We start from the raw sequence: 23,180 nt of genomic DNA, 5'->3' as shown, positions 1-23,180 counted from the left end.
ACCATTTGGGGATTTTTTTTTATTTTATAGACGTTAACTGTTGTGGCTAATGCCTGATCACCTTTGTGATTGTCACTCACAGACATTAAGAGCTTCACAGCACCAAGGATGGAAATCTGATCCTCTTGCTCCTAAAGGAGACTCACCACTAGTTCTTTGCACTACAGGGCCTATGACATGCAGCTGGACAGTTTGGATTTCAGTCTCTAGAATGCGCTAATGTACATACCCATTAGCCCATTTGCTCCAATGATGGCACTGAAATTCTGCACCAGCCCCCCTCTGCCCCCCCCCCAAATAATATCCATAAAGTAATTTGGGACAGAACTTAATGCTATTCCTTTTATTTCATTGCTTGCTTTCCCTGGGGAGTTGCACCACGGGGCGATGGCTGGCTGGTGTGGTACTTTGGAGTAATTGCCCAGGGGGTCAGCAAAGAGGGTTCTGCGTGTGATGAATTATTCACAGGGGTGTCACTAAGTGCAGAATTAATCCCTTTCCTTCCAGCTGGCTGCCGCACTAAATTATCACTCCCAGTCATGCGGGAAAATGCTGTGGAATTCATTTAGCTGATTATTGTTTTGATCTGGGAGCTGTAATTTTTTTTTCCCTTTCCTCCTCCCTCCCCCTGCCCTTTCCTCTCCCAATTTCTCCCCTTCTTGGTAACACATGGAAGAAGCAAAGGAGTACACCAAAAACACTAGGGTTAGACCTGGTTCTGGGATTAGGGCCTCCCCCACCCCGTGCTTCTTCTTTTAAAGGCTTAAAGCAGCAAGAGCCATGCAACATTGCAATTGAATGAATTTTTTGCTCCCAGCATAAAGGAAGGGGAAGGGAGGAGGGTGGGGAGATATTGGAACCTCTTAGCAGGTTCAGGCAATCTCAGCTTTGATTTCTTTTCTCTTTTAACCCTTTGGAAGCTGTGGACATGCACCTGAGCTGCCAACTTGTTTGGGGGAGCAGAGGGTGCCAGCAGCCAAAGAGTTAAATGGAATGGAAAAATGATAATAATAGTGCTGTTACAAGTGAGGCACTGAGCGTTGACAGGGAACAGGCACCGAGCTGCTCTGCATGGTTTCCGGTTTCACGTTCCCCATAAAACTCAGTCCAGCCCTGCAGCCCTGCCTGCTAGTCCATTTCTGTCCAGCCCAGCTCTTCTGAGGAGCCCCTATTTTGACCTACAGCTCCCCCAACATATCTGGGTCTCCACGCAACTAGGCTTCAGTTCCAACCTGCAATCCCCCCCGCTATTGTAATCCAAACCCCTTCCACTGCTTCCAAACCCAGCCCTGCCGATCCATCTCTGTCCTGAACTCCCATAGCTGTGCCAACACACTCTCATTCTGACCTGTGCCTCATCCCTTGCTATTTCAGCATGACACCGCTGCCTTTCTGTCCCAGCAGACTCTGCTGTGGCAGCTTGTGTGTGTCTCTTGTGCTATACTGCCTGTCTGGTGGCTTCCTCATGTTGACAAATGTCCCAAAGGGACGAGGAAACTCAGGCCATCTCTCTCTGATTCCATTAATGGTCTAACAGAACCAGGCCCACTGAAGCTGAAAGGTGACTGTGTTAGCACTCAAGATTTCCCATCTAGCTGCACAGGCAGCTGTCTCCAGCGAGAGCCTGTTTCTCTCAGTGCTGACATGCTGGAGACAATAGCAAACATCAGCCGATTTGCATTTCTCCGGCACTAGGAGCTCAGTGTGGTACTGTGGCCTATCTCTTTGCTGTCCTTGGGATGGAAAGGCCGATTACACTGATCAATTAGGCCAGGATCATCCTTTCAGCTCTCTTTCCTTCCCCCCCAACACAAAGAGCAGGGAAGTGCCTCCCAGGAGCTGATCAGAACCTGATGGGCCTGGGTTTTCGCATAAGCAGTGGGGGGAAATATTTGGTGGGGGCTGGGCACCACCTGACCTCCACCCCTCCCTCCCGTAGTCCAGCGAGCACTGGTGCTTTACATGGCAGCAGAGGAGTGGCTGCATGCTGAGCGGCATCAAGTGCTGTGGGACAGCGGCACTGTGATAGTTCTGCTGTCACCAGCCACTGTGAAAAGTTTGGGGGGGGTCTAAGCTGTTAGCCCCGGCTTTCCGCTGCCTATGGTTTCAGACTTAGCAGGTATAGGGCCCAATCCTATAAAGCCCTACCTCCCTTTTAAAAGGATCTTAAGTGCTCTCAACACCCTTGCAAGATGGGAGCCAGGGAAAGGAAATAACATAGTGAGATGACTGACAGTGATAGGCAGGAATTTATTGTGTCATGTTATATGGTTCTTTCTGGGGCATTAGGCCCTGTAGAGCCCCATCACAAATGACTTTGGTGTGGGGTGTTATCTTTCAAAAGAAACTCAACTGCTGTGGTGACAGGTGTGTGTTATAAACATTTATTCCCCAACCCAAGCAGGAAGCAGAGTTTTGACTGGGAGAAGAAAGTAGCACCATAGGCTACATGAAGTTTACAAGTGACTTTGCTATGGCTATTGATTGGGAGACCATGTAGACATGCATGGAATGGGAAGCAGTATATAACCCACTGGACAGAAAAGAGCCATCTGCCCATCCCTGAGTCTTTACTGCTAGAGGTGAATGAAACCCCATAGTCAGATCTGAACATTTTCTCTCAAACTTTCAATAAGTTAACCTCAGGAAAAGCCCATCCCTCCCTACTCTCTACCTCTGCCTTCCCACTTTACTCTTCCTTTCGTTCCTTGCTTCTTTACAAATAATCAGGCAGAGCTTGCTGCCTGTGATAAGGCAAGCGCAGCTGTAAGTAATGGAACTGCTGAGAGGCCAGGGTTACATGGTCCACACTGAGACCTTGTCCACAAGAGAAAGTTGCCCCTGTCTCTAATCTACCAATCTATTCTAATATACCAGTATATCTAAACCAGTGCAAACCAGTGTATGGACACTCCAACACCAGTCTGAGGTTTTTTTTTCCAGTTTAGCTTAAGTCAGGGGTGTTCTACCCTTTGGTCCCACAGGCCAGATGAACGGCACAGGGGGTTGAGCACTCCTGGCTTAAGCTAACCTGAAACAAGCCTCTCCTAAACTGAAACAAAAGCACACAAACATGGTTTAACTGTAACCACTTCTAAATCCATTTCAGTTCAACTAGTGCAACTTTTCTGTGTGGACAAGGCCTTACTTTCTGGAGCCGTCACCAATGTAGGCATGATCCTCAGACTCCAGTTCCACTCCTTTTACTATCTCCCCAGCCTTCCACAGCACTCTGTCTCCGTCTCCTTCCTTCCTTACCTTTGCCATGATTTCCCCCTCATTTCTCTCCCCTTGCCCTTCTCTAGCCTTTCTTTTCCTAATTTCCACCTATTTACATCCTCCCTGGCATCCTGTCACACTTTTAGCTTTTTTCGTTCCCTGCAGATCTTAGAACAGCAGAGATGCCCTGTACCTGAAGATAGGTACTTATGCTCGAAAACTTGCAAAGACCCTTTTTCCAGCTACTCAGCTGGTCTAATAAAAGATATCACATCTACCCAAAGAAGCTTGCCTGCCGACATATGCTAGCACTCAGCTGGGTGGACTTCCCTGAGCCACAAGCACTAGCGCACTGAAAGCACACTAATGTGCACAGTCTTTTTTTCCATGGGTCCTTCTCTTGCCCTTCTTGTTGGGGCTGATGTCCCAACGGGTGTGCATGACATCAAGGCTGAGGCATGTGTGCAGTGTAATAGAGAATGAGCTTCTGTTCATCTTCTGAGTCAGTTAGGAAACCTCTTTGATTCTTCCCTGATTTTTGCTTCTCCGATCTAGCCCCTTCTGGCTATCAGCTTGCCTCTCAGAGTACAGCTGCCACAAAGAGACACTTGATGACAAGAGGTCATTCCTCTACTGAAATTCAGGGCCACCACTTCCTAGTATTCAATGTCTCCCCATCCCCTCAGGAGACAAAAACAGTGCTTTAGAGTAACTTGTAGGGGTTGGGGTTGTACCACGTGCCGTGGGACCCCGAACCCCGGATGTCCCCTGGAGAGGAGGGGTACTCAGTGGACCGTCCCGCTTCGCCGCTCTCGCCTGCCACGACTTGATGGAAAATATGGGGTTCACCCGTGCCGGGAAGCTGGCGGTCCACGTGGGGTACGGTACCTCCAAAGTCCAGGGGTCCTGAGGGCTCCTCCTCCCCTACACCCTCGCCCGGTCCTCCGGGTTGAGCCTCCGTGAGGGGCTCCTTCGATAGAGTCCCAGTCCGGTGGGAAAGGGGGGCCTTCCCCAGCCGGACCCTCACCGGTGTTCCCGCGGCACCTAGTCCCCCTGGTGCCGCTGGCTCCTAAGGTCTGGGGTTATCCCAACCCCCGTACGTATGTCTCCCGCCAAGCGGGGTTTCCACGGCCGGCCTTCCCCGCCCACGGGTCGTCCTACGCAACCACGTGTCCCGAAGTCGCTGCAGAAGGGTTCCCCCGTCGGTGGCCCCCGGGGTCTGCGTTACCTTCCGGTCCTCGCGGCCTCCGGCCGTCGCTGTCTCCGCAGTTTCCTGCGCCACTGGTCCCTCTAGGGTCGTGTGGGGCTTCGCCGCCCTCCGGGACGCCGCCGCTGCCTCTTGCCGCGCGGCTCCCGGCTCCGTCTCCGCCGGTTGCTCTGCGGTCGGCCTCTGCTGCGGGGCTCCCGGCTCCGCCTCTGCCGGCTGCTCCGCTGCCGGCCCCCGCCGCAATGCTCCCGGCTCCGCCGGTATCGGCCGCGCCGCCGCCGGCCCCCGCCGCGAGGCTCCCGGCTCCACCGCTCCCCGACTCACCGTCCGCGGGTCTGCGGCTCCTGGCTCCGCTGCCGCCGGCTCCCGCCGCGTGTCTCCCGGCCTCACCGCACGTGGCTCCGCCGCTCCTGGAGTGGGCTCCAGGTGGAGCCTCCCTTCTTCTCTGCGGGTAAGCATCTCCTTTTTATCTTCCCGCACCGGTCCCGCGCCGGCGCGGTTCAGGTTCCGGCACACATTAAGTTCCCCGCCGGGTTTCCGGGTCCTGGCCCGGAAACGGGGCGGATCTCCGGGGTTCTTCCCTCGGGCCGGGCCCCGCGGGGTCCTGGCCCCCTCACACACCCCACCCCTCAAGACGCCGCTAGGCGATCCCCTTTCTGTGGGAAATTCGCCCCCCGAGGGATCTTCTCCGCCCGCCCGGGGCGGTATCGGGGGCTCGTGTGGGTTCTCTCTCTCTCCCCACCAGGACAAAAAATCTGCCACGGTGTTACTACGGCCGGGTTTATACCCGATTTTAAACTGATATGGCTGGAGTGCCAGGGCCCACCGCATTTTCCGGGCATTCTCGGTTTTGGCCGAGTTGAGCCACCGTAGCGGGGCATGATCAGTTATTAACCGGAATTCTCGGCCTAATAGGTAATACCGGAAATAGTCTATCCCCCAGCGAATGGCGAGACACTCCCGTTCAATTGTAGAGTACCTCTGTTCGTGCTCGTTCAAACGGCGGCTGGCGAATGCCACAGGGCGTTCGATTCCATCCACTTCCTGGGCGAGGACTGCTCCCAGGGCGTACGCCGAGGCATCCGTCTGTAGGATAAAGGGGGCGTTAAAGTCAGGGGTATGGAGTACCGCGCCTCGGCACAAAGCTTGCCGGAGCGCGTGGAACGCCTTGTGTCTCTCTGGGGTCCAACTGATGCGTGGTGGTTCCTTCCCTTTGGTGGTGTCTACTAGCGGGTTCGCCAGTTCCGCAAACCGGGGAATGAACCGCCGGTAATAGCTGGCGAGTCCCAAAAAGGCTCGCATCTGCCGCTTGGTTGCCGGGGCTTCGTAGTCCCGCAGTGCCGCCACCTTATCCCGTAGAGGTCTTACCCGCCCTTTGCCTACTTGGAAGCCGAGATATTTGGTCTCGGACTTTCCAAGGGCACATTTCTTTGGATTGGCTGTCAGGCCCTTACCTCATAGCTCTTGCAAGACCTGTCGCAGGGCCTGGAGATGTTGCTCCCATGTTTTGGTGAAGATCACGATGTCGTCGAGGTAGGCCGCGGCATATTCCTGGTGGGGTGCTAGTATCCAATCAATTAACCTTTGAAAGGTTGCGGCGGCCCCATTCAGGCCGAACGGCATCCGTTTGAACTCATAGAGGCCCCAGGGGGTCCCAAAGGCTGTCTTAGGTTGATCCTCCCTTCGAAGGGGGATCTGCCAATACCCCTTGGCTAAATCCAGCGTGGAGATGTAATTGGCTTGCCCGATACGCTCTACCAGCTCACTTATCTGAGGCATGGGGAATGCGTCAAACTGGGTGATGGCGTTCACTTTTCGGAAGTCAACGCACAGCCTTAAGCTGCCGTCCGGCTTCGTCACTGCCACCAAGGGGCTTCGCCAGGGGCTGCGAGAGGGCGTGATGATGCCTTGGGCCAGCACGCCATTAAGCTCCTCTCTAATTGGTTGGCGCCGGTAGAAAGGAATGCGCCGCCACTTCTCCCTGGCAATCTGGCCCGGGGGCGTCAGAATCCTATGCTCCACGCCTCTAGCCCTCCCTGGGGTCTCTGAAAACACATCCCCAAACTCTACAATCAGCTGTTGTAACTCTTTCTGTTGGAAAGGGGACAGGGACGTCTCTTCCCCAAGTGGTCCCTCGCCCCGGGTCTTCGGCCCAGTCTCCCCCTCTTGACACTCCCCATCTACCGGCTCTCGGTCCTTTTCTACAAGAAGCCCGTGCGGCTCCTGCCACTCCTTTAGTAGGTTGATATGTAGGACTTGGGACGCCCTCGGATGGCCTTCCCTTCGGACCTCATAATTGACCGGGCCAGTTCGCCTAACGACCCGGGCCGGCCCCTGCCATCGCGTCTCAAACTTACTATGAGAGCTGGGCAGCATCACCAACACCTTCTGTCCGGGCTGTAACTCTCTCTGCCGGGTTCCCTGGTCGTATCGGTCCTTTTGCTGTCTCTGGGCCTGTTCGAGGTTACCGTGAGCCGCCCTCTGTGCCTGGTGGAGTCGGTCTTGCAGCTCTTGCGCGTATTCCGCCACCTGGCGGCCCCCTCGTGCGCCGCTTTCCCAGCTCTCCCTTAGGATGTCCAACAAGCTTCGGGGCTGGTGCCCAAAGACCAAGCTGAAAGGGGAGTAGCCTGTGGAGGCCTGCGGGGCATCCCGCACTGCAAACAGCAAGGGCAGTACCAGCAGATCCCACCTGGCTGGATCTTCCTGTGTGCAGCGCCGGAGCATCCCTTTTAGTGTCGCGTTGAAACGCTCGACCAAGCCATTCGTTTGGGGGTGATAAATTGACGTTTTTAGGTGCGTGACGTGGAGCACCTTGCACATGGCCGCCATTACGGCCGACATAAAGTTCTTCCCCTGGTCAGTCACAATTTCTCGTGGGATCCCGAAGCGGGCAACCCACTTCATAAGCTCCTCGGCCACCTTAGAGCCCGTCACTGTCCGTAAGGGAATCGCCTCCGGGTACCAGGTGGCGTAATCGATGAGCACCAGTAAGAACCGGTGCCCCGCGGTGCTCCGTGGTAGAGGCCCCACCACGTCGAGTGCCACCCTAGTGAATGGCTCCCGTATAACGGGCATCACTTGAAGGGGGGCACGCGGGGGTTTGTGAGTGCTTACTAACTGGCAAGAACGACATTCTTTACAGAACCGCTCCACGTCCTCGCATAGGTGGGGCCAGAAGCACCAGCGGGTCAGCTTGGCCTCTGTTTTCCTTTTGCCCAAATGGCCTCCCATGGGGTTCCCATGGGCTAGTTGTAACAAGGGCGTGCGGTAGCAGCAGGGGATTAAAAGTTGGCGTCCCTCCCGCCCTGTCCGGGGGTCGGGCTTAATCCGATAAAGGAGGCCCTGTCTTAACTCGACCCGGGGGCCCTGCCCGCGCTCTGCTGTGGGGCTTACCGGTTGCCGCTCCCGTTGAAGCGCCTCCTCATGGAAGGGTCTCAGCTCCGAGTCCTCCTCCTGCGCCTCCCGGAACTGGTCACTGCTCGCCAGGCCCTCCAGCTCGCCCGGCCAAGGCGGCTCAGGTTCCTCCCCGGCTAGGCCCTGCGGGGGTTCCTTTCAAGGTTGGAGAGCGGCCAGCACCTCGTATATTTCTGGCCAGTCCCGTCCCACGATCATGGGGTGCAAAATATCTTCTTTCAACCCCACGGGCAGGCATCTCGAAACTCCATGCAGCCGGACCTCTAATATCCGTCGCTCGAAGTGTGTTCTCTGATTGTGCAGGCAGACTAGGTGAATTCCTGCGCAACGCGGGGCGCGTCTCCATTCCACCAGTGATGGCCTGACTAGGGTCTGCGCGCATCCGGTATCGATCACGGCCATGAGCGGTCGCTGCCCCACCCAGGCCTTTATTCGCGGCAGGGGCCTGGGATAATGGTCTTCCCTGCCGCCAACCCCACAGTCCATTGGTTCCCCCCGAGTATCCTCCCCTGCTCCACTGTTGCCTCTGGGGCGCGGGGCTCCCTTTTTGGGGGGGTACTCAACTTCGGTCGGGCAGGACCGGGCAAAATGCCCCCTGCCGCCGCAGCGGAAACAACTAACCCCGGAGTTCCCTGGGGCCTTCTCCGCCTTACCTCCCCGGGCCTTTCGGGGAACGTCTTCAGCCCGCGGCTTTCCCCGGCCCGAGCGCCGACCCACCTGGGCTGATGTATACTGCTCCGCCAGCTGGAGTGCCTGCAGGGAGGTCGCGGGGCCGTGACACCTCACCCACTGCTGGGCGTCATCTTCCAGATCCGTCAGGAACTGCTCCAGCAGAACTTGATCACATATTTCCTCTTTCGTGGATTCCGCCGGCCGCAGCCACTTCATCATTTCGTCCTTAAGGCTGTGCCACAACACCCTGGGGCTCTTTTGGTCCTTAATCTTGTTTCCTCAGAACGCCTGCCGGTGCTTTTCCGGGGTGATGTCAAGGCGTTGTAGGATCTCCGCCTTTACCCGCTCGTAGTCGCCGGCTTCGGCGTGGGTCAGGGCACGGTAGGCTGCCTGGGCTGGACCGGTTAGCAGGACCCTGAGCCTACTGGCCCATTTTGTCCGATCTATACCTGCGGCGAGAGCCGCTCTCTCGAAGGTTTCGATGAATGCTTCTGCATCGTCATCCCGATTCATGCGGGGCATGTTCATCTCCCCGCTATACGGGCCCGCCCGCGTCTGCTGCTGTTGGAGCCAATGCTCCTGCACACTCACTTGTCTTAAAGCAGTCTGCTGATGCTGCTGCAGCAGCTGGGCCACCAGATGCAGCATCTGCTGCGTCACGTCCGTGCTCGTAGGGAGCTCCATGATATGGTAGTGCTTTCCGAGCTAGGCCGGGTTCGATTCCCGGCCAATGCACCAGTTGTAGGGGTTGGGGTTGTACCACGTGCCGTGGGACCCCGAACCGCAGATGTCCCCTGGAGAGGAGGGGTACTCAGTGGACCGTCCCGCTTCGCCGCTCTCGCCTGCCACGACTTGATGGAAAATATGGGGTTCACCCGTGCCGGGAAGCTGGCGGTCCACGTGGGGTACGGTACCTCCAAAGTCCAGGGGTCCTGAGGGCTCCTCCTCCCCTACACCCTCGCCCGGTCCTCCGGGTTGAGCCTCCGTGAGGGGCTCCTTCGATAGAGTCCCAGTCCGGTGGGAAAGGGGGGCCTTCCCCAGCCGGACCCTCACCGGTGTTCCCGCGGCACCTAGTCCCCCTGGTGCCGCTGGCTCCTAAGGTCTGGGGTTATCCCAACCCCCGTACGTATGTCTCCCGCCAAGCGGGGTTTCCACAGCCGGCCTTCCCCGCCCACGGGTCGTCCTGCACGACCACGTGTCCCGAAGTTGCTGCAGAAGGGTTCCCCCGTCGGTGGCCCCCTTCCCGGTGGCCCCCGGGGTCTGCGTTACCTTCCGGTCCTCGCGGCCTCCGGCCGTCGCTGTCTCCGCAGTTTCCTGCGCCACTGGTCCCTCTAGGGTCGTGTGGGGCCTCGCCGCCCTCCGGGACGCCGCCGCTGCCTCTTGCCGCGCGGCTCCCGGCTCCGTCTCCGCCGGTTGCTCTGCGGTCGGCCTCTGCTGCGGGGCTCCCGGCTCCGCCTCTGCCGGCTGCTCCGCTGCCGGCCCCCGCCGCGATGCTCCCGGCTCCGCCGGTATCGGCCGCGCCGCCGCCGGCCCCCGCCGCGAGGCTCCCGGCTCCACCGCTCCCCGACTCACCGTCCGCGGGTCTGCGGCTCCTGGCTCCGCTGCCGCCGGCTCCTGCCGCGTGTCTCCCGGCCTCACCGCACGTGGCTCCGCCGCTGCTGGAGTGGGCTCCAGGTGGAGCCTCCCTTCTTCTCTGCGGGTAAGCGTCTCCTTTTTATCTTCCCGCACCGGTCCCGCGCCGGCGCGGTTCAGGTTCCGGCACACATTAAGTTCCCCGCCGGGTTTCCGGGTCCTGGCCCAGAAACGGGGCGGATCTCCGGGGTTCTTCCCTCGGGCCGGGCCCCGCGGGGTCCTGGCCCCCTCACATAACTCATCCAAATTAACAACAAATAATGGCACCAAGTAACTTCCCCTTCTCCGGGGATCCTTCCTCTCATAACAGCGAAGCCCCTGCCCAGCCTTTCATAACAAGTCACATTCACTTTTCCCATAAGTTTATAGACAAGTTTCACAAGTTTCTTCCTGCAGCCAATGGACAACTGCTTAGCATGGGACTTAAAGGACTGGGATTCGGTTTCCTGCTGTACACGGGTTTTCCACCTCACCTCAGGCGTGTCACTTTGGAATAACTCGTATTCTACCTTCTTATGCTCTGTTCAGCACTGGCGAGGCCTTACCTGTGTCCAGTTTTGGGCCCCACACTTCAAGAAGGCTGTGGGAAGATGGGAAAGAGTCTAGTGGAGAATGACAAAAATAGCTAGAGGCCTGGGGAGCATCAATTAAGAAGAAAGGCTGGAAGAACTAGGGTTGTTCAGTTTGGACAGGAGCAGATGGGTCGGGGATTTGATAGCAGTCTGCAATACCTAAAGGGTGACTATAGGGAGGATGGAGATGGGCTTTTATCTGCAGCTGTAGGGGACAGGACCAGGAGTGATGGCCTCAAATTGCAGCTGACAAAATCTAGGATTGAGATGAGGAAGACTTTTCTGACGGTGAGGAAGGTGGTCAGGCATTGGAACAGGTGACAGAGAAGTTGTGGAATCTCCATCCCTGGACAAACCCTTGGCTGGGATGATTTAGTGAGGGGTAATCCTGCCTTGAGCAGAGGGCTGGACTAGATGACCTCATGAGGTCCTTTCCAGCCCTTCTTTCCTACCCTGATTTTGTGAAGCATCTAAATGTGATGCTAAGCAGAGACAGAGAGAAGGACCCACTCAGCTTTTGTTTTATTGGCTTTTCAGGGACTCAAGCAGGGTTGAACAGGATCCAGCATCAGTGCTTAAATATCTAAGCACCACTTACTGGTATATGCCTAATAAATGGAATAGGATCTGGCTTCCAGCCTCTTAGTTCCTTGTCCCTAAAATGGGAATAGTATCAGGAGGATTGTGTGGATAAATGCATTCATATTTGAGAGGTACTCCAATCCTACATTAGCAGGGCCCGTATAAGTCATGAACCACTTCACTCAGAGACTGTCTGACCATTTCCCTGTGCACCATCCTTCCCTGGCACTGGGGAGGATGCTTTTCCTCATTGGTGTGCCAATCACCTAAGCCCTGTCTATAGCAGAGCAGATCCTGACTGCTCTTTATGGCTGTTGTAACTGCACCAAGCTAATTTCCCAGAGCTGCGGCTGGCAGATGATGAAGTTAAGGCTTGAGTATTGGTTCTCTCACTTCCTTTTCTCTTGTGACATGAGCTGAGACAAAGTAACGCTAATAAGTTTGTCTTCAGACCCTCTTGGAGAAGTTCAGGGGGGCTGGACTGGATGATCTGTAAGGTCCTTTCCAGCCCCTAATATCTATGAAATGTGAAGTTGCATGGCTCCCTTCAGACTGGTGCACACACCAAAATACAAGCTTGGGCTATTGTAAGAAATGGAGCATCTTTTATTTGCCCCCTTAAAAGACCTGATGGTGGGGTCAGATAGCTAGTTTCATGAGTCTCTCCATTCTACCCCTCAGCGCTGTCTCTCTCCCATTCCCCTCTCTGATCTAATAGCATCTAGCCACCATTTAATGACTCTCTCAAGCCAGATGGCAGGAGAGAAGAGACTCGCCAAGCAAATCTTCCTTTTTATGTCTTGCCTCTTCAGAACAGTTTTATGTGGAAAGCTATAAATTTACAGATCAGCAAGTTTGTTCAATCAGGAACATCTGCATTCGACAAAATACCGGGGCTCCGGATTTGCTGGCATAAATTAGTGTAGCTCTACTGACTTCAGCGCTTCTCTGCTGTCTTACAACAGGCCAAGGTATAACTGCCTTTATATATTGCTTGACTATGCGTACATCATTGTGGCAGACTAGCCCAGCTCAGGGTTTGAATACAGGAATAGTAATTTCAAGAGGTGACTGTGTTCAAGAAAGAAAACTCCTGCCTCATTTCCACAAAATACCAGGGTTTTCTAAGTATTTCAGGAAACAAAATTTCAATCCTGCAGGAAAGTCTTGCGTTTGATTTCTTCCTAAATCAGGGCAAAAAAAAAAAGAGAGATCTTTGAATGTTTCTTTACATTTAGTTCAGTTCAATGATCAAAAAAGCACTGTCGAAAATGATACACTTTGACCTTATCAAAACAAAACCTCTTGGTAATTTCTCATGGAAAAATTCAGTTAAATTCATATATTCCCAAAACATGTTTTAATATAGTTAAAGCAGCATTTTCTGTTGGGAAACTGTCCTGTCAGAAATTTTCTCAGTCACCTTAACCCCAGTACAGTGCTTTGGTTCAGGATTGATTGAACCAACATTAGTTCAGTTCCTGACATAGTGACACCCTTAAGAAACGACTAGCTCTTCCTTAAGTTTGTCAACAGTATTTGTTGAGCTTCCCCCCATTGACCTTACAAGAACCTAGCCCAAGGTATGACCCACATGGCTTTTGGAAAAGAAAAGCACATTGAAAATATTAATATCCTTACTGTTGTGATACATCTTATTAAGGAAAATATGCCAATGAGCATTTTGTTTGCTTTGTAATGAATTTATTCACTAATCCAGCACCCTATTTGCATTTATTTTGAAATGACTGTCTGGATCCAAGACGGTGGTCTTATGCTGAATGTATTCAGTTGAATTATTTCCTGCCCCTGACACAGGCTCTCTCTGTGACCTGGGGTAACTCACTTAAGGTGGCATTTTTCAAAGCACTCGCTATTGGCCCATTGCTATTCCTGTGCATAAAAGTGGGAGTTTTATCACTGACTTGCATGGGAGAAGAATTAGACAAACGCTGAACATTTCTGACACAACATCTGTCTTTTTGCGGTTCTCCGAATAGGCCTACATAATATTGATTCCATTTCCCCGCCCTTTATCAGTCTGTCTATTTAGAGTACAAGTTCATCCTTCTTACTGTGTGTCTCATATTAACCCACCTAGGAAGACTGTGATCTCAGTTGGGGGGGCTTTAGTATTTATTCAGTAGTGCTACTGTACTGCCGTGAGTAAATAATAGCGATCTTGCCATTCTACAGTGATACAACTAAAAGCAGGGGGGAGGAAGAAATATTTTCTTTTTCCAAGATAATTAAAGTCAACAGGCTGGATACCTCATTGCCTGGATATCCTTAATTTATGCTATTTAAAAAAACATAAAGGCAGATCCTCTACTAATGTAAACTGTCACTGAGCCATTGTGCTGTGACAGTTTATGCTAGCTGAAGATTTACTCCAAAACGATCCAAGAAATGAATCTTCCTTGAATTGGAAATTGGCAGGGAAAAAATCTCTCCATTCTTTTTATCCTGCCCTACCATGTAAACACCTTTTAACCAAGCCTCATGATTTTTCAAATATCAAGGGCTCTAGGCTGATCAGATATGTGCATATCTTCATCTCAAAGCCAAAATTAACAGCCACCTTCTATAACTCCTTTTGAGTGACAAGCATCAAAATGCTGTGCAGGAGGGTGACAGTATTAATTAATCACAAGATACAAAATCTGGCAAAGAAAAGCCTCTTATGGGAAGGGTAACATCTTTTTTCAGTTTGTATTTGTTTCTCTAGGCCAAGAAGTCTCTCTGGGTAGTTTTATCAAACAAGTGGAGAGGATTTATGCTGAGTGAAATCCTGACCTCAGTGAAGTCAGCAGCACAACTCTCCTTGCCCTTGACAAATCTAAGGTCTTCTCTCCTTCATTGTAATGAAAGATACATGCCCACCTCCCCTGGACAGCTTTGAGAACGAAAACCGATGTCTGTCTATCTGTAGTATCACTGCTTGCGTTGGGGTTTTTTTATCCATCTGTGTTCAGAGTGAGGGAGATTAACTGAGTAAATATTGCCAAAGGAAATGAAATGCCAGTGAATGAATGAATGGGACAGATTCAGGGGCTCCCTCATTCTTCTCTCAGATTTCCACCTGCCATAATCCCAGTGCTGCTGTGCTAGACACCGCCCGCCCCCCCCCAACACACCAATGTAGTTATCGCAGTGGAAATTACATAAGAGTGATAGAATTGCTCCTGAATGGGAACAAATTTGGCTGGACTCGCTTTGTTAGATGGCTAATGAGCGGGATAGAGCAGAGCAAAGAGACGGCGCGAGAGAAGGGGGAAAAAATGAATGTCTTTGTTAAAGAGAATTTGTCAGCTTCCGCCTGCGATTCCCTGGGGAGCATTCAAGGAAGAGCTAATTGAATTAAGAACATGTGCACTTCTGCTTGCAAGCATTCTTTATCTCTGTCCAGTGAAGATGGCAGGCAAAGAGATGGGATTCATGGTAATTTCAGCACAGCGGACAGCAGCTGTATGCTGGGGCCTTGTAATTGCAAAGGAACATGATAAACTGTTGCATTTTGCATGATCCCGTCCCCCCGGGGAGGGTGGGTGGAGGGATTGGGGTTGGGGAGGCATTTCCACTTGGCAGTACACTGCCTCCTTTCTTTGATGCCAGGGGAGGTCAAGGCCCTCAGCTTAATGAAATGCATCAGCGCAGAGGACAGCATCTGATGGCGTTAATGAGGCAGCCATTGGTACGGTCGCAAGGGCGCCTTCAGAGCAGCTTGGAAAGTTCCTTGTTCTGTATGTCGTCCCCCTCCTCCCCTGCCAGCAGCGACAGCTTCAGGGAATAGAGGAAGAAAAGGCACTCAGGCCAAAGGCTGCAGACGTGCCTCGCTTTGTTGCCTTCAGAGACAGCTCCTCATTACGGCGCTAACAAGGCAATGCCGGCCGCAGTCACGGAACATGATGGAGCGAGGGCCATTTCACTGCTTCCCATCACAGATGCCAATTTGGAGAGCTAAAGGCACCTGATGACTTGGGCCGAGCTAAATGAGGAAACCGTCTGCAAGGTGCATGCCCAATAAAGAGCACATGGGCAATGATGCCTCTTTGGGACAAGATTTATTGGACCAAAGAATTGCCTGCTTCAGTCTTTCCCTCTTGGCAGTCTATCCTTCCCCATTTAAGAGCTCTCTGCCTTTTTCCCATATTATTGGGCCTCTGGTGAAGACTCCTGATATCAACCAGAGGTCTGAGCCCTGAAATCAGTCCTGTATCAGCAAAGGAGTGACGCCAAAGGTGAAAGAGGGTTATCCATATATCTTTGCCCCTCATTAGCACAAGCCCTTAGGGATGTAAAAAACAGGTGGATAGGATTTAGCCCTACTAGTCTTGGTGAGGGGGAACCTACCATTGTCAATGGTCTGAATTGCTGAGGAAGCCACAGGATTGAATGCCCAAAGGTACTTGTGGCCCCTGTGTACCAGCACTGCTACTCAGTGGCCATCCTGGTCCACAGCCTTCCAGTCAGCGTGGTGGTCTTTGTCTTCTGCATGGCACATGGTGACATGAGCGCCACATCCAGCCAATTCCAAAATGTCCAGGAATGTCTTGGTGTCTTTGGCCAGAACCTCACTGATTTGGGATAACGTTGGGAGAAAATGAGAGGCCAATATGGAGCCTATGGCACCAGTTTAGCAAATCTACAGCTTCCAAGCCCATCTGTAACTGTCTATAGATCAGCACCAACATAACAACACTCCTATCTCAGCTCGACCTCCCTTCCCAATAGATGGGTGACAGAGGCTGACTGACTTGTCTCCCAGATAGAAGGCAGGGGGAAGGGAGATGTATGGACAGCTCTGGATTGCACATTGGCTTGTGGCAGCAAGAAGGCACACAGATCCCCTGGCAGGAAGGAGACTGAAGGGCCTGGTAAGGACAGGCCTTCAGTAAAAGAGCATGAAATAGTCCTGATGAAGAGGGGATGGACAGGCACAGGAGGCCCCTGCTATGAGCAAGGGGTTTGGCCTGCAGGAGCTATGAATGTGATGCCTTATGAGGAAGCCACTGCTTTTAGACACCACAGCTGCTGTTTATTCCAGTGAAACTGTTATGACCCTTAAGGTCTAAGTCAGCAAAATAAGTTATGGTCACACTCAGCAACCCTTCAGCCTGTGATCTTGAAGAGCCAAGGGCCTGGGAGGAACTGTTTGCTGCAGCAAGCAGGGTCCCTGAAGGCCATAAAGAGCAGAGTCCTCAGGTAAAGCAGTCTTTGGGAAGGAGAATTAAGCCAGGCAGAGAGCATGGAGCTTGTAATTAGTTCGGTATATGCTGCAGGTCACAACTGTGCCCCTACCTCCGTACACAGAAACAGACTGTCCTAACCATGACTCCTCTTCCAAGGCTCCAGCAAGGACTGTGTGGATACCACGGTTTATTTCATTATATCCAACTTCCCTGGCTAATCAGATTAGATAGCAGTCTATAAAACCCAGGCTGGTCAGGGAGGGGAAGGCAGAGCTGAGGGGCTGGAAACAAAGGAAAGAAAAATCACATTACTGCCCCAAATTAGCATCTGATTCAGGCCTTGGTACTGCTTGCTGAGTGAGCAATTGGCCTGGCTCCAGCTGTCTGAGCCATGTTGATCCTGTCTCAAAGGTTGTTGCGTCAGGAGTGCCAATGGGAATGGGTGGCAAAGGGTGGTTGATCATTATTGAACAAGTGCCTAGGAAACACTTTGAAAACCAGGGCTTAATGCATCCCTTGCAGAAGACAAGCAGAAGTTTCTCATTTACTCCTAAAGGCTTTAGATCCAGACCACAGATAGGGCATCAGCATCCTGCTACTCTTCCCTGCCCTTCTGTGCCACCCCACTTTGAAGGATAGCAGAACGCTTTCCTGCTATGAAATACAGCCCTCCCTTGCCTGGCATCTCAGGGTAGTATTGCTATCCACACTGGACAGATGGCAAACCTAAGGTGCAACCATGTCAGGTGACTTGCCTGCACTCAAACAGCCAATGCGAGACCGAGGCAGAAGCATTGGTCCCAGTCCCGTGCCATCACCACTGGAACCCATCCATTCCCATCAAATTCCTGAAAATTAGGGACCAGTGTGATACTTCAGAGTGGTTGGATGAAATGGTTCCTTCATGACGAGCCACCGCAGAACTCCCTGCAGAGACTACTATGGTACCTGTTGTTCCCTCTACCAGCCAGTCTGAAGAGGGAAGTCCTAAGCATACAGAAGAAGGGAAAAATCCTGGTTTTTCACCTTCACTCTCCTCAAAAGCTTTATATCTCATTGTCTGGGAGGATGGTCCCATACTTAGTGGCATAACCTACGACTTTGTAGACCTAGGTTCAATTTCCTGTTGCATTGTAGTCACAGCAAGTAACTTTCTGTGCCTCAGTTCTCCATCTCTGGAATGGGGTTAGTGGTATGTAGCTCACAGGGGTAATGGGGGGATCCATTTAAGACTGTGAGGTGCTTAGATATTGCAGGTAAAGAGGGCTGTATGTGTACAGAGGCCGTCTCTCCACTGAATACAAGCTAGACTTCACTCGCGCATCACCAATTCCCATGGTTTTCTCCCAATGCCATACCTACCTACTTGCCTGAGCCTCTGTTGTTGAGAAGGTGTTTCAGTGATGGGGGCCACATGTCGCACACAAATTCAGCCCTCTTGCTCCTTCTCTTAGATTGAGTATACAATGATAGTCATCCAAAGGGTTGCTTTCTGCCCAGGCTTGTCTCTCATATGTCAAAAACTATTGGTCTCACAATGGAACAGACAGAATAGAAGCTGTTTCCCTTTCCCACCACTCTATCCACAACAAGGTTGATGGGATGAAAAAGTAACACAAGTATACTGTGATCAAAGTGAGGGGGCAGGATGTTGAACAAGTCCAGGGACAGATCTGGTAAGAAAGAAGGTTTCAGATATATAGAGAATGACTCTGCTTTGAATTCAGCCTCTTAGGGGGCTGCAACCCCACCATAATATAGTACAATTGTTACAGCATTATCCTCATTATACCAATCAGAAATGATGACTACGGAGGTGAAGTGCAAGTCTATCAGAGCCATGATTTAGACCCAAATCTTCCCAAGTTTTGCTGTCTTGTGCCTTGGGCACCCCGGGAGCCCTCCCTCCCCTCTCATCGTCTAGCCCTCATCAGGCCTGATTTTCCAAGCCACTTTTCATTGATTCCTGCTGGGCTTGCCGGTGCTGCACCTCTGAAATCAGGTCCATGGTGTCTGCAATTTTCAACTTGGAAAGACAGAGAACAGCAGACTTTCCACAGCCTAATTTTTATGATCCCATGTCTGATTTGTGTGTACAATTATCACTGCTGGGTGCCCATCACAGTACTAGCACATGTAAGTTAAGTACAGAATTGTTCACTTACTGCTGCAGGGAGCTAGGAGCTTTTGTCAAATGGAAAATCAGGTGCTCAGGTCTTAAATTCTAGGAAACAGATATGGTGTAGACCAGGGTCATTCAGAATCTAACCCTTAGGTTTAGTCAGCTCCAAGGCATTGCATACATCCAAGATCTCAGGCTTTGTCCATCTAAGTTGAATTGTTTTTCTTTGCAGAGACCAGATATATTTTTAACTCCATCCAATACCAGCACCCTTCCTAGCCTGAATTCCTCGGTCTTGGAGAAGCTTGGGAACATCAAGGAGCCCTGGACACAAGCTTCCCTGATGCAGCTGGAAGAGGTAGGAATCTCTTTCTACTGGTTACTGTTGCCCATGCTGGGCTTTCAAGTTTCCCACAGGAATCTGGATACCAAAGAAATTATACCGGTGTTGTATTGGCCAAAAAGGTCTTCTCAGATATGGTTTGAGTTTGGATGCAAAGAGGTCTGAACTTCTGGCCCACTAAGGAGATCAAAAATGACTGTGATTTCTCTTCCCTAGAGATCCAGTTGGAAGCCAGTTGCCTCCCTTTCCTTTTTCTGTCTAAAGTATAAATGACTTCCACGCCAGTGAAAGCACAGGTAGCTATAGTTTGCACTGACATAATCCCCCTCTTCATAGGATCTCATGGCATTTTTAAAAGGTGGGAAAATGACATTATCCCTAATCAGGACATGGGGAAACCTAGGGGCTCCTATACACATGCAGGGATCTGGCTCCAATGTGCTAGAAATCCAAAACATTGGAGAAGATTCAATTAATCGAGTCTGCTGGAGTGCAGAAATTAATGCGCTCCAGCAGAATCTAGTGTCATGTGTATGGGTGTCGCTGTTCCTCAGTTTACCTTCTGTACAGTGAGGATAGTATCACTGTCCTCCCTCACGAGGGTTTTGAGAGTATAAATATGTTAAATACAGTGGGGAACTCAAGTCCAGCAGTGATGGAGTCCATGATAGGAAGATCTCTGAGCCTTGTGGTTCTGAGACTCAAGGATAAAGTTTCTCCTGGTGTCCAATGGGATTGGGTGGAAGAAGAATACTCTCGGTAACTTGTGTTTTAGTAAACCACAAGTACTGAAAGACGCAAATTCACTCCTTGGGCTGGCATTGTCTCAGGTGATAAGGGCACTGCTAATACTGTGTGGTCCTTCCATAGAGAGAGAAAAAGGGAATCTAGCTTATTTCACTCCTTGGCCAACCAGTCGCACCTCAGCAATCAAGACATTCCTGTCCAGCCTTCCCCCATGGGTTGGCATCTACAATACATGGGGCTGGTGGGGGCAAGGCAGTACATCAACAGGTATAGTACCAGCCCGTATACGCCCTCACTGTGATGAGGGAGAAAGTCCATGAAAAGGTGGACCTTGAAGCATTAGAAAATACAAGATGTGGGTGAGCTTGCCTAGAGTCAGAAGGCATGTGAATGCCAGACCAGCTGGTGATCATTAGTTATCATTTGTGTTATGGTACTACCGGGAGGTCAGCATTTTGGCTGCTGTACAAAATCAACAACAAGAAGATCCCCAGGGAACTTATGGTCGAAGATGATGGGCGACAAGCAGAGGTAACAAAGAAAGGGTAGAAGCCTAATATGAGATGTAAAACCAAAGTCCTGGGCTCTTGGGTCACCAAAAATCTCTAGGCACTTTTCATAAGAGCTAGACTGTTAACGTCCTGGCAACATCCCCTCATGGGTCCAGACCTTTGATACTGATTCAGCAGTGTGCTGTGCTCTTCTTCACTTCCCATCCTAAATGCCTGTCCTGACAGACCTAAAAAGTTACCATGTTCCTCCCAAGAGGTGGATGCCTTTCAGCATCAGGAGAAACATAATCTATAGGCAAGCTGCAGAGCACTCCAGCTCCTAAGTATGGTGGAAAAGTTAGGATCATTGTTTTCTCCCACCATTGGAGCAGGTGTAGCAGAAGCAATGACTATGGCTGGGGACTGGGTGCAATGCTGAACAATATATAAAGGTAGAGGTGACAGCTGTGCCTACCTGCAGCAGTGGGGCTGAGCGTGCAGTCCAGCATGAAAGTCTCAAGGGGCTGAGAATAGCACAACACATGCCACTGACTGCCAGAGTGGTGGCTGGAAGGCAGGGTGGGTGACCCAGAGATTGTGAAGTGATCATCGCTTGCAGTAATTTATTCACTGCTCCCTGGACCTGGGACAAGGATTTATGCTGATGGTGCTGTGGAGCTGTGGTGACTGGTTGCTTCATCTCGCATGCTCCTGCTTGTGCAGCCCCCGTCCTTTGGGCAGTGCCAAGCCCCCACCCCATTAGCCTGGTTGTGGGGCAGGTTGTAGAGAGTGATAGCATTGACTGCCTTGAGTGCCAGAAGCCCACAGGCAAGTTTAGAGCCCTTAAATAACCCTGGTGTGGGTATAAAACACTATCCATGTTATGCCCCTAATTTGACTCTACCTAGGGAATTTGCCATCATCTCCTCCACTGCTCAACAAGCCTGTTGGACTAAGAGCTCTGCAGCTCAATAAATTAGGTGAGTTACAAGGGGCAAAATGGCCTCACAGAGCCCTCCACTGGGCCTGGTTTTTAAATATTCTCCAGCCCATCAATAATCCATGGAGCTAAACTCTGCTTAAATGTTGAAATGTCTGGGTGAGCTGTCAGGAGCTGTAGCTTGCTAACAAGGCCTTTCCTGCAGGGAAGAAAACAAGGACCTCAGCTCTTTATTTACCATTAGTTTGGGTGTTTTTACACTGTGCAACAGTAATACAGAGTTCCTGTGGGTAGGCGGCTTAGCCTGGGAACTGAGCTACGAGGTGTTAAACACTTTCTGTCATGAAGTTGTTGCAGATGCGAGCTAAGCACAATTTTCTGTGACACTCCTGGATCACAGGCACCACCGGATTTGGTTCAGCCCCAGATCCTTTTAGCCTGACTCCAGCAACAGCCAGGACCAGCCAGTTCATGGAAAGTTGTAAGACCTCAAAGCAGGACATGTGAGATGATCTGACCCATGCCTGCTGTAATAGATAGAGATGAGTTGAAGCTCTGAGGCAAGAGCTTCTCTAGCCCTTCGAAAAATGGCTTCACCCTTAATTTTGATCACTCTGGGCGCTCTTACTACCTACCACTACGGCCAATCTCTTTCTTGACTCCTGCTACTAGACGTGACACTGAGTCCCAAAGACAACAAGACTCAAGATGCCTCTGCCAAGCCACCAAATTGGCTCTATCAGTCTACCATTACCACTACTCTGTGGTACGTAGGGACAGGTTTACAGAGGTAGTTAGGATTATCCATCCTAAGCCATATGTCTCCACTTATTTCGTATGTTTTAACCTATACCAAAGCTGTATGAGCTGTGCTTCTTATCTCAAGTGTGGCACTAAGATATCTCCCAGGTTTGCTTGGGAAGGCCTGTGGACTCCTTACCTGTCTCTTCTTCTGGGATCATGAGCAGTGAAGAGAGGAAGGGATATGGAAGAGGTTAAAGTCAGGAACAGGGAATTGTGGGATTGCCACTGGTGGACTTGTGCCGAAGGTCAGCTGATTTCCAAAAACATTGGAGAAAGGCAAAGGGTAGGAGACTAGTGACAGCTTGATTGACCTCACACTTGCAAGCTCAGCAGAGCTTGCCCTCACGAGAACAAGGCCCCATTATGCAAAGTGCTGCACACATGCATAGAGAGAGAGTGATTCCCTACCCCACAGCCCTTGTGACCTAGCTGTACAATGGGTGAGAGAAAGGAAATATTAAACCTTAGCATGAGAAGAACATATTAATGACTCTTTTTAGCATGGGACTACCAGGCCATTATGCATCAGTGGGAGTGTCTACATTGTAAGGTACTAGGAAAATGTGCTTTAGCCTGTCTAAATGTACATTAACTAAAGAGCATACTTTTCAGTGACACTTAATGCATATAGCTTATTTTAATGTGCATTAACTAAATAGCACAGTTTTCAGTGACACTTTGATGCGCATTAAAATAGGTCAACTCCCATTAAAGCACACACGTAGATCCGCCCAGCTATATTCAGTTTACTCTTGGATTTTTCTATTCACTGGCACAGCAAAGCGAAATATCAATATGTGGGTTTGTTCACACATATATTCAGTTCAGGCACTTGCCCTTCCTCTAATATTTACCGTTCTTCTGTGAAGTGTGAAGCCAAACATCCTCTAGTCAGAATGAAAGAAACTGGGTCAAACCCACAGGGCCCCCCAGAAAACAAGGAAAAGACATCACAGATCTAGACCTTTGAAAAACATTTCTCAGCGTTTGCTGGGGAGGTTTGAGTGGCAGAGGAAAGCATAAGCAGACGGCCTGGTGCCTTTTGAATCAGCAGCTAAAGCGAAACCTGGAGCGGAAAAAGCTCCTGTGTACAAGTCGTATTTGTTAAAATATAAAAAGACAGGACTTTTCAAACAGGATCAGATCAGAGAGCTCTTATCCAAGAGAATTCCATCTCAGACTGTGGATATTTCCGAGGAGAGCGTGAGGGGTGAAATAAGCTATCCCCATATAAGGTCTCATC

General features: G+C 51.1%; 1 protein-coding gene across 1 annotated transcript in view; it reads left to right on the top strand.

Annotated features, from left to right (window-relative positions):
* The window catches only part of CCDC33 (coiled-coil domain containing 33), a 213,635-nt gene that overhangs the window by 117,341 nt on the left and 73,114 nt on the right, over window positions 1–23,180 (top strand). The window contains exon 13 of the mRNA XM_090029238.1: window positions 18,845–18,970. Within this exon, the coding sequence (XP_089885364.1) occupies window positions 18,845–18,970 (126 nt within the window). The remainder of the gene's footprint in view (window positions 1–18,844; window positions 18,971–23,180) is intronic.

The sequence above is a fragment of the Crocodylus siamensis genome, chromosome 15, assembly GCF_052110815.1.
Source record: "Crocodylus siamensis isolate JL-2025a chromosome 15, ASM5211081v1, whole genome shotgun sequence".
In the NCBI taxonomy this organism is placed as follows: domain Eukaryota; kingdom Metazoa; phylum Chordata; order Crocodylia; family Crocodylidae; genus Crocodylus; species Crocodylus siamensis.
The sequence above is the reverse complement of the archived record's forward strand: the minus strand, read 5'-3'. Positions and strand labels throughout refer to the sequence as shown.